This window comes from Electrophorus electricus, chromosome 3, assembly GCF_013358815.1.
Source record: "Electrophorus electricus isolate fEleEle1 chromosome 3, fEleEle1.pri, whole genome shotgun sequence".
NCBI classification, from domain to species: Eukaryota; Metazoa; Chordata; class Actinopteri; order Gymnotiformes; family Gymnotidae; genus Electrophorus; species Electrophorus electricus.
Window position 1 is genome coordinate 6,425,001 of NC_049537.1, and position 13,869 is coordinate 6,438,869.

Consider the following 13,869-nt stretch of genomic DNA (forward strand, 5'->3'; position numbering starts at 1 on the left):
TGGGTGGTGCACAGTATTTTCTGTGATTAGATTAATAGTCTTCAGATATGATAGGGTTGCAAGTCAGACCAGGACTCTGCAGACCAGTGGATCTGCCCACTGACTCTGACCACTTCAAATGAGACTAATCAGAAGAGGTTTAGCTCTGTTTCTAAGACAGGTAAGACCTGTTGATAGCCAGTCACCTCCCTGTGGTTTGCCAAACACTGATGAGATGAACATCACTGGACTGATATATTAGCTGAATCTTTGCATTATATGGAGGAAATTAGATTCTGTATGATTGTAAAAATCTGTAATGTGTAACCCCTAATTGGCAGAGTGTAAGAAAAAAAAACAAAATTTGAAAATCTTGGAAAAATAGATCATTATAATTGCGAGCACTTCTGATATTCTGAAAATTTAAAACACTAGCAATGTTAAAAAATCTTTATATATATATATATATATATATATATATATATATATATATATATATATATATATATGTTTTTTTTGTTTGTTTTTTTATAACAAAGACAAAATAAATCACGGTAAAGTCATTTAATCATATGAATAGTGTTGTGCAATTCAGAACATTCTGATAATTGTAGTATGCAAAAACAATGCATGAGTTCCATACCCCAGTGTATGATATGTCCTCAGTATCACTCCAGCATATCACTTGCCTATGCCTAGTCACACATGCATTGGTAAAGAAATTGACAAAGGAACAAAGTATTCTCTTGACTATCCTCATCTTACGTATTCTCAGATAAGCAATCTTGAATAACTTAATGTCAAGTAGTTATAGATTATTTACATGTGAAACAATAAATACATCTTCAGAACTTTAATGTAATTATGTATTTTATGTGATTGACTACAATTGTACATGCACATATATTTGGCAGATTTGCTATAAATAACAGGCACCACTGTAAGTCCTTAGCAACAGGTTTGCTGTAATTTATCATTTTTGTGAATTAGCCTGTTTGAGAAAGAAAAAAAAAATAATTGTACAACCTTTTGCACAATCTCTTCAGTTCTTTAAAACTTAATTTCTCAAAACACAGTGAATGGTTCTTAAGGTAATATCTAATTAAAATGACCATATTGTGCTACTTCTGACCTGCAGTATTCTAATTTTTTAGATTCTGTGGGATAACAATAAGTACCTATCGATGCATATGTATGTTTAAATGAACAATAAAAGTGAATAACAGGAGAATACAAAGAATATATATTTTACTGAGGCTGCAAGCACATATTTTAAGATAGGAAAGGACTTGAGGAGATATGTAGACTGTAAACTATATATGGGTAATATATATGACTAGTTGTAGGTAATATATATGACTAGTTGGTAATATATATGACTAGTTGTAGTGTCTCAGGACTGTGAAGTTTACTTGAAAATAGCTGCTCTTGTCAAAGACATACAACATTTTTAAGTAACATTGTAATTAATAAAGGCATGCTTGAAAAAAACTTATAAATGTACTTAATATATTCTTGTCTTATATATATATATATATATATATATATATATATATATATATATATATATATATATATATATATATGTTTATAAACTCTGTGACAAAAATGGTGATACCAATGATTTGGTCTAGAGTACATTATGCTTTGCTACAATCCACATACACTGTTAGAGTATATTTGCTTTGTGCTTTGGCCCTTTCTTGGGAAAGCTCTGGATGAAGATACGGTTTTCTCTGCTTTATAGAGATCCCATACTACTTGATATCCCATCTTAGCAACTTACAATTTGGCTGCTATGCTGCAACCAGCCTCCTCTCTGGCTTTTCCCAGGAACTCAGTGCATTTAAACATGTCACTTGCTTTCTCTTACTGTGACTGATGGTGGGCCTTTCTGGATTAAGTGTGTATTTCCCCCTCCCCATTTACCATACTGTGGACATTAATGTGGACATTTCCAAGAAAAAGCCCTCCCTGTTCTCTCCCACCCCACCACAAATCGCTCTCTGTGAAGAACTCAGTGCTCAGACACTTCTAATTGTGCCTTGGAGGTCAGATTGCCCTGTCCAAAAACATGAGCAACTCTTCTAATTGCCAAGATAAGGCATGAATTGAAAGGGGGGATCAGTCTGACTACAGTTTTCCATTTTATTTGGTCCACGGGGATGAAAAGAGAACACTACTCCAGTTAACAGACTATGCATTTCAAGCTGTGAACAGTGCGTAAAATATACATTAAGAGCTTGTACAATTTAAATGTTTACTGATATGACAATTATTTTTTTCTAGGCATAATATTTGTAGTGTTGGTTATTTAGACATCAAACAAATATTTTAAAAGTTGTGAGTTAATATTGTGGTAAGCTGCAGGAAGACAATGTTTTTTCATTTATACAATTTCACACTGTCAATGGTCCCTTTCAGAAGAGGTTAAGATCATGTTTTCAGGACAATAGTCTGTGGGGCAAGGCAGTAGCATAGCACATGAAGGCACTACACTAGGTGTGGAATAAACTGGTGCTGGGAACTACATAGATTGTAATGGATTTGTTGCATTGTGTCCCTGCAGCTGGAGTGAATTCTGTTTACTTGGTCAGTTCCTGGTACTGCTCAGATCTGAGGAACTACGGCCCAAGGAGTCCTTCTCCATCAGAGTGTAGATGCGCCTCTGGGCCAGATCAAAGCTGGACGGAGAAAGGTCCACCAGGTTTCTCAGGGTCAGCTCCTTGGTAAAGTGATCTATGTTAACCTGAAAAAATGGGGATTGAGGATATATTTTATACCAGATTAGGCATGATGATGAGATAAATTAAATGACAATGATAATAATTTGCATTCATTCACCATTTTTGTATCAGGGAAAAGGTCTCATTGTTACTCCCTTTCTTACCCTCATTCTTCCTGAAGGTTTCATATAGTGCATTTAACTCAAGAACTAGTCTCTTCCTCTGACAAATTGGATAAATTGGATAGCAGAACATGATTTTCAATTTCCCTGAGAACCCCAGAGAGCCAGTAAAGCATCTGATATAAGTCTTCCTGTTGTAAGCAGGAGGCCAATTGGGAAGCCCTTGATCACAAAGGTCCAGTAGCAATATGATTACTGCTAAAAAGCTGACTTCACTTTCCCTTGAAGGCATTTCAGGTATTCCAACTCTGTCAGGTCTACTGGGAGATGAATACAAGGATTCGCTCTTCCATTGTAACTGGAATAAAGTAAATCTAAAGTAAAAAAAAACCCCAACAACCTCTTTGGGTCCACCATTTTGGATGAAATCCTGATAAATCTTCTTGGCTTTGGTGGCCATTTTCAGGGGGGCTTTAGTCTTCTTGAAATCCTCACATGCCACCCAGAATTCAATATTCTCCTCACTGAACTCAGACCTCAGGAAACTCCTGAAGGTTGCTAGGCCATCTGTGTAATACAGAATAAAGAAATGGCATTACAAACAGAATTTTTTTCAGAACTGTGTGTTTGCCTGTGTGTGTGTTCATGCATGCGTGCTTTCATGTGCGTGTGTGTGTGTATGGTGTTTACTTATGTTGGACAGGTGGTTGCCAGTGGCTCCAGGCCTTCAGCTGGTCTCTAATGATCCCTTTCCAAACATTACTATTATGCACTCCTGGCACAGACAGCACCCAGAACGAGCACTTATGAAGCTACCTCATATAAATGCCTGCTTTTATTTGCCACAGTCCACCCTATGTAGCCCTATGTTCAACAGAATAAGTAAAATATAATTGTTACATAACCCATTGATTGGCTAGCTGTAATTGTAGACTGAAATTAACTATTAGTCTAATGCACAACTGCTCACATATACACAAAATGTTCTGGCAGCATTTCAAATACCAATTCTCAAAAACAAATGCATTTCTTTTATTAATTTGGCTTTCCAAAGATTTATTTGAACAGTCTCCAGTGAGACCTTATGCCATTGTAATATTTTGCAGTAGAGACGTCTGCTTTTTTCTGATCCCCATATCATTTTAAGACAAGACATTTTGGGTCTCTGTAAAGAGCAATCTCATATGAAATTAAATATAGAAATGCTTAATTTAACAAATCTCATTTCCGGCAGAACAGTGTTTGGCTGCCCTTTGCAGTGTCATTTTGGACAGGGTCATTTAAAAAGATCTCTCAGGAGATTTTAACATAACAGCTGGAATTAAACTGTTTATGTTGTTCAGCAGACAACTGTCATAAGATGGAATAGGCTTTGAAGGGCCATTAAAATGTTCACTCTTAAATACACTGAAATTAGTCTTTTGGCATTTACAATGCATAATAAACCTTGAAAACTGCATTTGCAATAAACTTTAAATCTCATACGAAAATGTCACATTTATGACTAAATCATACATAAATGTGTCTGTGCGTGTGGTAAGTAGGTCTATTTCTTACAGGTGCACTCAAAATACCAAGAGAATTTTCCATGTCCATAATTGCCTTCCAAGGTTAACCTACTGAAAGCCCACTCTCTTCCTTATGCAGATGTAAGTTGTTTATGCCTTCTACTCTATGCTCACAAATGTCTGTAAGGTTTACCCCCTGCAGATGAAAACATGGTATGCACTGTTGACCTTTAGTGTGGCTTAAAAATTGTGTGTGTATGTTGTCTGTGCCATTTACTATAATCACACAACTATATGCTCCTGTTTCAAAAAATTGACTGTTCATCTCAGACACCAAATGGTTAAACAACAGTCAAAACATTCACTTCACCCATGCTGTCTTTGTCTTTGTGAAGACCATAGATACAGGAAACAATACAATGGTTTTTTGTTTGTTTGTTTTGTTTTTGTTTTTTTCTTTTATTTGAAGGACAGTAACATAACACTAAGATGGAAAAGTGCACTTACAATTGTTGTTGATCATGCGGTCCAGAGAGTCCCGCCACTCAGCAGCTTCTTCAGGGGATGGCCTGAACGATACAAAGCACATCTGTTAATTACAGTGTCTATATAAAATAAAACAAACAAACAAAAACACCCAATTCATCAACAACATATTGCTTTATAATTAAATATATTACTTTCTTTTAAGGTTTATTTTGAGTTATGTGAGGTCATTTGAACATAGGATCTATTTCAGGTTGGCTGGAAGAAGAGAATGACTCAGATCTGTGATTGTGGATGCCACAGAGGTCATTAATAAGCATGCTTTTACTGCTAAAATAAGCACTTTTACTAGTTTTAGTCTTCAAAATGTATAAATTATATTTTTCTTTGCATTGCTCATTGAACCCAGGCTTCCATTACACCTAGGCTTCTAAGGTCTTCTAAGTCCTTGTTCTCAAAAATTGTTTTCATTCTACCTGTATTAGATTTTTTCCATGTTGATCTGAAACCTAATACTATATCTTTGAGAAATGGAATACTGAGTTAAATAACTCAATCCTTTGACTCATCAGCATTTTCTACATGATGTATTACAGATAATGGAAAGACCTCTTTATATAAGAAAAATACAATGATTCACTCATTTTAAGATGTCCAAAAAATCACTTTACAGAATTCTCAATTACCAAAGTAAAAAATGCACCCATAATTATACTGTGTGCACAATTAGGCAAGAGAGTATTTTGACCATATCATCTTTTTTATGCATATTTTCTAACTCCAAGCTGTATAAACGTGAATGCTTATTGGATTTAAACAGGTGATGTGTATTTGTGCAATAAGGGAGGGTGTAATCTAAAGAGATCAAGGTGTGCATAATTATTAGGCAGCTTCTTTTCCTTAGGCAAAATGGGACAAAATGAGATTTAAATGACTCTGAAAAATCAAAAATTATAAAAGGTCTTCCAGAGGGGTGCAGCAGTCTTAAATTGCTAAGATATTGGGGCATGACAACAGAACCATCAAACGTTTTTTTGCAAATATTCATCAGGGTTGCAAAAAATGTGTTGAGAAAAAAAAAGACACAAATGAACTGCCAAAGATGTGAGAAAAATCAAATGTGAAGGGACCCATTATCCTCCAGTGCTGTCATATTCTCAAACTGCAACCTGGAGTGCCTATAAGTACAAGTTGTTCAGTATTCAGAGAAATAACCAAGGTATTGAATGTTGAAACCCAACCACCACTGAACAAGACACATAAGGTGAAACATCAAGACTGGGCTAAGAAATATTTTTCAAAGCATTTATGGACTGATTAGATGAGATTGACTCTTGAAGGACCAAATGGATGGGCCCATGGCTGGATCAGTAACGGGCACAAAGCTCCACTTCATCTCAGTTGCCAGCAGGGTGGAAGTGAGGTACTGCTATGGGCTGGTATTATTAAAGATGAACTAGTTGGACCTTTTCAGGTTGAAGATGGACTCAAAATCAACTCCCAAACCTACAGGCAGTTTTTAGAAGACACTTTCTTCAAGCAGTGGTACAGGAAAAGTCTGTGTCTTTCAAGACGACCATGATGTTTACGCAGGAAAATGCTCCATCGCATGCATGGAAGTACTCCACTACATGGCTAGCCAGTAAAGGCCTTAAAGATAAAAAAATAATGACATGGCCCCCTTCTGGGAAGCTGAGGTTGCTGCTGCACAAAAAGCTGATCGTCAACAGATTAAGAAACTGACAGACTCCATGAATGGAAGGCTTATAACTGTTATTGAAAAGAAGAGTGTCTATATTGGTCACTGTTTTTTTTTTTTTTTTTAAATATCAGAAATGTTTATTTGTAAATTAAAAAGTAAATGAAAAAGTTGTTTATTATTTTCTCATTAACAGATGAAAATAAACAACTGAGATGGAAAAATCTCCATTTTTAATTTAGTTGAATAAAAATTCAGCACACTAATAGTTGCCCAATAATTATGCACATATAGATAATTTCCCAAGAAAGCCAAAACCTCACTTTTACTTTCTTAAATATTCAGTTTGAGGTTATTAATATTTTGGATCGACCAAAAACACTGTAGTTGTTCAATAATAAAATTAATCCCCAAAAATACATCTTGCCTAATAATTGTTCCCACAGTGTAGTACTTTTATTCGGTTTACCTTGTGAATAGACATTCAGTTTCTATTAACATGTTTTAATGGTGTCTGAAACAGCCCTCTGATGATACTTGTGTAATGTATAATAAATATTTATGTATCAAATATAATTTAATGTATAATAAAATTTTGGATTATCTTGTATAATCCATTAGATAAGGTGATGTGGTAAGCAAAAACTTTCTGGTGTGGGTGGGCATGAATTATGTTAGAAACAATCCTTTCACACTTTTCTATCCCAGAATACATATGCATGTGTGCTTCACTGTTCCTTTCTTTCATTGTCTTTGGCTCTCTCTCTCATGCTCTATCTCTCTCTCTCTTTCTCTCTCTCTCTAAAGTCCACTTTGATGTGTTCACATTCCAGAAGGGTCTGAAATTATACAAATGGATGAACCTGGAAGAGGAGGTTATGCAAGGTGCCTGCAATTTGAACTTGAATTTGAGGTTTGACTCCCAGAGAGCACTTGAAAGTTGCTCTGTATAAGAGCTTCTGTCAAATGCTGTAGATTGCACATACCCTAGATGTGCAATAGACTACCATATCTCTTATGACGTGTATTTTGGCACCACTATTATACTCTATATACTATTATACTGACTGCCTGTAACATGTCTGTCATGTCAGTCTCTAGACCTGATTGTCAAGAGATAATGTAACTTTATTAAATTGGTCGAGCCAGTGTTTTAATTTCCTGCTTTCATTCCTCCTCTCATTATTTACATCAGATGAAAGAAAGATACCATGCATCAATAGTTTTAATTTTATACATATAATTGTAAATATTCAAATGTATGTCTGAAATGTATGCTTTGTGTGTACTTATTCAACTGTATATGTCTTTATGTATGTATGACATCCAGCTGCCTACCCTGCAGTGGAAACAGACTACTCATGAAAGAAGATAGTAAAGACTGATGTTATGTGCATGCCTTCAGGTATATATTACAACCACTCGCTTTTAGCTGAAATAGATCATGGTAATATAGCTACTTTAGTAGATACTCCTGTTTTATATGTATACCTAATAAATATAGCAACACAACTCACAAATGGTTGCACAAAATATGGCCCATGTAAGGTAGTGGCTACTAAGTGTAAGTGCAAATTGCACATAAAAATATATGCATTCAAAAGTGCCTCTTTTATATATGTATATTTTAATACATTGAATGTGGATAGGGAAAAAAATGAGAGAAGGAGAGAGAAAAAGGGGAGCCAACATGAACTTACTTCTGAAGCTTCTCTGGTTTCTTCTCAGGCTTTTCAGGGTATGGGATGATAAGGTCAATAGCATTTTCTGGCTTCTGGAGCAGAGTTCCCAATTTTGTCTTTATCTCTTTAGCCCTAGAATATACAATCATTTAGTTCATTTGTTTTTGTCATTATTACAGTATAATATGAAAAATATTATACAGTATATTTTAGGTGATAGTTTGTAATTCAAAATAGTTCATGCTTAATGTGTAAAAATTCTACTCTAGTCAACGTCTCAGGCAAATAGTTAATATTAAGAACTCCAGTAATCACAGCTCTATCTTCTTTAATCTGAATGATGTTCTTATTACAAGTTATTCCTAAAACCAGTAATAAAGTAACACTACTTATTATTGCAGTATACTACTTTAGACAGTTCCATACATTGCCATATACATGTACAGATGTAACCATATACAAAATGTACATACAAAGATAAAGAAATTCCCTTGCTCACAATGCATTCAATTAGAATGATGTTTTTCATGGTTTTGCACCTTGCTCTTCCATGACTCGTTTTCATTGGGCAGTACCCAAGCTGAGATGTTAAAGAGCATAACTGCAGCCATCTGACTCATTCCAGACTAACATAGCCGAGACTAAACTTTCACCAACTGAATTCCACTTTGGCCAACATTTTAACTTAGGTTATGTATGTGAATGCCTCTTTTGTCGTGTATTATTAAAACCAGACTATGCACTATTAAAAACAGACCCTCTACCATGTTTATTCTGACATAATATGGAGAATAATGTATTTGTTTCTTTGATCACTGTTCCTGTATCTTTCATACACATTAGGACAGTCACAGCATTCATGGTGTATTGTAACACTGACATTCAGTGTTGTACAAAATAAGATTTAACTACAGGCTTTAAGTAAAAAGATGGACAGTTTACATAGCTTTGATTAGAGGAATGCTCTTTATTACCTTGCTCGTAAAAGGTTTTCTACACAAGTACAATTATTAAGGCATTTGATGAAGCCTTAAGCAGATTATCAAAGCTTACAGAAACTATTTGGAAACAGAAAAAAACAAAGTGTGGAACTGAGCATTTTGATACTTGTGATGAAGTGATTAGGCTTGTAGGATACATCATCAAAATACAGGCACTCAGAATGAAAGCATTTTTGTAAAGGCAATGTAAAATATATATAGATATATGTTCTTGATAGAGAACATATTTGTTCAAGCTACAGTATATGTTTAATTCAGCTTTTCACATAATTTTCTATTTAAAATTCATGAGCAGCTGAAGATGCCAGTTATCTTTAGACTCATTGTTAGTCAATTTTGAGCCAAAGGAAAAATGAAGTAAACAACACTGCACACTGTACATACCTTTCCAGACATGTCTGAGGCAGGGCAGCTAATCCCTTACACATTTTTTGGATGTTTTAGTACTGGTGCACAGAGCAGCTCCACCACCATGAGTTCCGGTCTCCTCTCTTTTTGAATTTGTCTCCCTGCTTTGCACTTTTATATGGAGACACATTTTTGGCCCTGTGCCAAAAATGCAAGAGCCAATCAAGTAGAAGCTTACCAGAGCTGTGAGGGCTGAGTGTATTCTGGAGAAAGTCAGTAAGTGTACAGATGCCTTAAACCCTTAAATCTGAGAACTGCCCCAAGTTCTGAGCTATGAATGTAAAGGGGAAAACATCAAAACTGAAAATGTAGTTGGAAGATTGCGCACAATTTATGTGAAATCAAGGGATACACCATGAGTACTTCTGAAATACGATATTGATCAAACTGCAAAATATACATTTAAGTTATCTTAATGAGTACAGATTAAGCCCTGGCTGAAGTTATTCAATCTGTTCTATTATCTTTAGATAACTTTATAGTCTGAGAGTATAGCTGTGGAAATACAATAAAACAGAATATAATACAAACAGAAAACAGACCCTAAAAGAACATTTTATTACTTTTTGTTTACACTGCTATATTTTTGCTATAAATAAATAAATATATAAACAGCAAAATAATTAAATAGGCAACTTTTAAAGTCTAACTTTTATACCATGAACATTTGAACAAACACTATACTTAAACTATATTTAACACATACTTAACTGAGAAGACGCAAGAGTCTTTGAACTGCTGCTAACGCTTATTCACCATTCAAATAGTCCAGGGATCATTGTAATCTAAATGGAAACAGGTGGTAGGAACTTTGACTGGCATTACTCATTGCAGGTTAAAGCTATAGGCACTGTTGGAACTCCTAAGGCACAATAGCCTAAAAGAAACAACACTATATTGTATTGCATATTATTTTTATGCTCAAGCAGACGCAGCCAACATAAGACAAAGGTCAACACCCTTGATTAACCAGCTTCCAGACCACAGGGCATACTACAAGCCTGTGTATACTACAAGCCTTTTGTTTTAAGGTAATTCTAAAGTCTAGGCAAACAGTTGAGCCCATTATAAAAGAAACAAATATAGTATTTGTTTTGACCATAATGAATGTGGCAATCGAACATGAATTTTCCCAATGCTAAGTTCATAAGAAATTCAACAGCATTGATGGTGGCGAAGACCTATAAGAGGAGCAATTATGTTAACAAGCAATGAATAAGACATTGAGACAAGGGGTCTATTGGTAAGTAAATAAACACTCAGCTGCAAAACTCCATCAGAATAGAACATACCTTACACAAACGTCTTTTGCAAAATAAAAAAAAATTACTTCCTTGGCTAAGCTAAAATATTTACTGTTGATGTTTTCCAAATTACTCAAATTGCTTTTGGGTATGGAGCTTTATTTCTGAGAGATATTGCTTTTGGCTGTGGTGCAAAAGGTGTAGCAGAAATTTCAGTATGATGTTGACATGACCATTTTTGATCAGGATTAAACAACCACACAATTGCACACATATAAGGCCTGCACCTTATTTTGGTTTTAAGTACTACCTTTCTGTGGTGATTTATTGAATGCATCTAACAATTAAATGATAAATTGGTTGAATTCATTTAGGTGTTTTGTGTTTTACAGTTCTGGTCAGGTAGAACCCCTGCTCTGTACCATTGTTTTTCCCTGATCTACCTCCAAATCTTATGCAGTACATGAATGGTTGGATAATTAGCTGGTGAGTTGAATCTAGGGTGTAGGGGGAAACACTGCATAGTATCCAGACATTACAGGAATAGAAAACACTGCTGTAGCATGCTACTGTAAGTAGGTTTATCTTGTTGAATCAGGAACAATGGTAGCGCGACCTGTCTACCACAATGTTTTGCCATTGTGCATGAAAAAGAAGCATTGCGCTTCTTAAGAATAAACTTAAAAATTAAATATTTTCTTTCATTTTCTTTTAGTGCAAGTGCAATTAGAATGGAATCTTAAAAGTAAAGAGTTTCATTTGCTTTACTGCTACAGTAGACAGCATTGGAGTTGATATCAATGGATTCTGCTCTTTGAATGGGGGATGTCCTTACATGAGAATGGACTCATTTAGTGAGGCTCCACACAGCTGTGAAGTTTCAAAGATGGAGAGCAGTGGAAACAAACCTGGTCTCATGGGTTATACATAGCCTACCACTGACCACTATTGCAGGGCTAGAAATGTTACTGTCAGATTTTGTTTCACATTACGATCTTTTGCCCAACGATATTTTCTGTAGATGACGCTATGATGATTTATAAAGCTACGATGTCTTGAAGCTGTCAATCGACAGTGTTATTTACATTATAAAAATGTACAATGATTTGGGAGCACCCATAATAGCTATCGGTTCGCGATTGGGCATTGTTCATAGCATCAGCTAGCTAGCTATAGTTATGGCTATTTTCGAACAGTTTGGTGAATAAAGCAGATAGCGTACTTGCTAGCTACCAATGAGATGTTTACATAACCTATGGCTGGAGAAATCGGAAACGGGAAGTAATGTTACTGCCTACTGATTCATTCGCAGTGGGTATTTAACCAGCTAGACGGCTACCTGCAGTTAAGTATCCTGAAGTACATATAGCTGACGTGTCATCTGAGCAGCTACGTAGCTTCGGGTGCCTTAGCTAGGTGGTTAATGAAATAGAGCTTGTTAGATAAAGCAGTCGGCGTGTTTCTAAGGTTGTCACGGTATACTGGCTACAAAGCTCCAGTTGTGGCTTTTGTGCGGCAAAGAAGATGGCTGGTTAGCTAGCTATGTGATTGATCTGCTTTCGCTGCCATTACAACCTGTACCTGATATGTAAGACGCCAATATAGGTTAGATAGTGACAGCTGGCTGACTAGCTAGCTAGAGAAAGAGTGTACTAACATTACACGTAGTGGAGAAATGCAATGAAACATGGACTGGCAAAACATCACTCATATTAATTGTGTTCTCAGAATGAGAAAAGTATCGTGGTTCTGTCAGTATTGACAGCGTGTGACTGTATATGATTATATTCCTTAAAAAGTACAGTTCCCATGAAACTTTCGATCAGTATACGCATTGCCATATAAAAAAAAAGGTGTGTGTGTTTTTTTTTTTTTGGTTTTTTTTTTTGCCTGACACATGTCTTGCGTCTTAATTGGTTAAATTAATTAAAGTGATAATTGGTCAGTTTCAGAGGTGTTGCGTGACTGTTAGTGGAAAGGCTGTCGTTACCCCTCTTGATGCAAGATTGGCCATCTCTGGGGTAAACACGGGTGTAAACTTGATTTTATTCTGTAACGACTCGTTGATGCATATATTTCACCAAAGTGAAAATCCTTAACATGTCCCACTCAATTCCATATTTTCTACAAATTTAATATGAACAATTTCAAAGCTACCAGTTAATTGCTGAATGTCAGAAGCTGTGAAAGACATACCACCAAATGGTGGTAGATCATGGTTATATCTGTATCCTGTCCTTTGTCACAGCCACACCAAATTGCTGATGCCAGGTTTGTTAACATTCAAGTGGAAATTATTCAGCAAGACCATGTCTACAATAGTAGGAATATGCCTTCACACATTTCAAGCATAAATGTATGCTTCTCATTCTGAATGAGGTAGTAACCTGTAGAAATAACAGTAGCTATAATCTAATTCATTCAACTACACTGTACAATGAGAAGCACTTTTTCCCCCCCCAAAAAATGTATTACGTAGGCATATATATAAAAAAATTAATTGGCAAGTGTAGTGGAGGGGATGGAATTTAGAATTCATCATCTGTTGAGGCATCTGGAGACATTCTCATATGTGTCAACAATTTCTTATTCAGCAGTCCGACCATGACCATGATTTGGTGGTCTCTTTCTTTCACAGCAGCTAGTCTGTCTTGAGCTCCTCAAGCTTTCATAGGACAGCACTGTGCAAGCCATGGAAAGCTTGAGCAGAAAGTCCTGAAAGGTAGCCTAAAAATCAAATTAGGATATACAGAACCATGCAAAGCTTTTAAGCATTTGTAAAAAAAACAACACAACACAATCCACAATCTAACAACCAAACAATATACCAAAAGTATGCAAACACAAACAATCTGAATCGAAGAGTATATATAATCAAGCAGAAAACAAAATTCTGTGTTGCCAGGTCATCTGAAAGTACATAAACCCAGTCCCTCAAAACCCTGCAGGGCCTTAAAGGTTCTTCTAGGTTCTTCAAATGTTTAATTTATTTTACAAGAATAACTTGTTCCTCA

The 13,869-nt window shown here is 35.6% G+C and overlaps 1 protein-coding gene across 1 annotated transcript; it reads right to left on the reverse strand.

Moving 5' to 3' along the window:
- Positions 1-1,555: 1,555 nt before the first annotated feature.
- On the reverse strand, positions 1,556-9,682 carry rgs5a (regulator of G protein signaling 5a). The gene is made up of 5 exons (XM_026998900.2): positions 9,588-9,682; positions 8,221-8,334; positions 4,843-4,904; positions 3,228-3,394; positions 1,556-2,728 (listed from the first exon to the last, which is right to left on the reverse strand). The coding sequence occupies exons 1-5, from the start codon at positions 9,629-9,631 to the stop codon at positions 2,573-2,575; spliced, it is 543 nt and encodes a 180-aa protein (XP_026854701.2). The 5' UTR covers positions 9,632-9,682; the 3' UTR covers positions 1,556-2,572.
- Between the last annotated feature and the right edge of the window lie 4,187 nt (positions 9,683-13,869).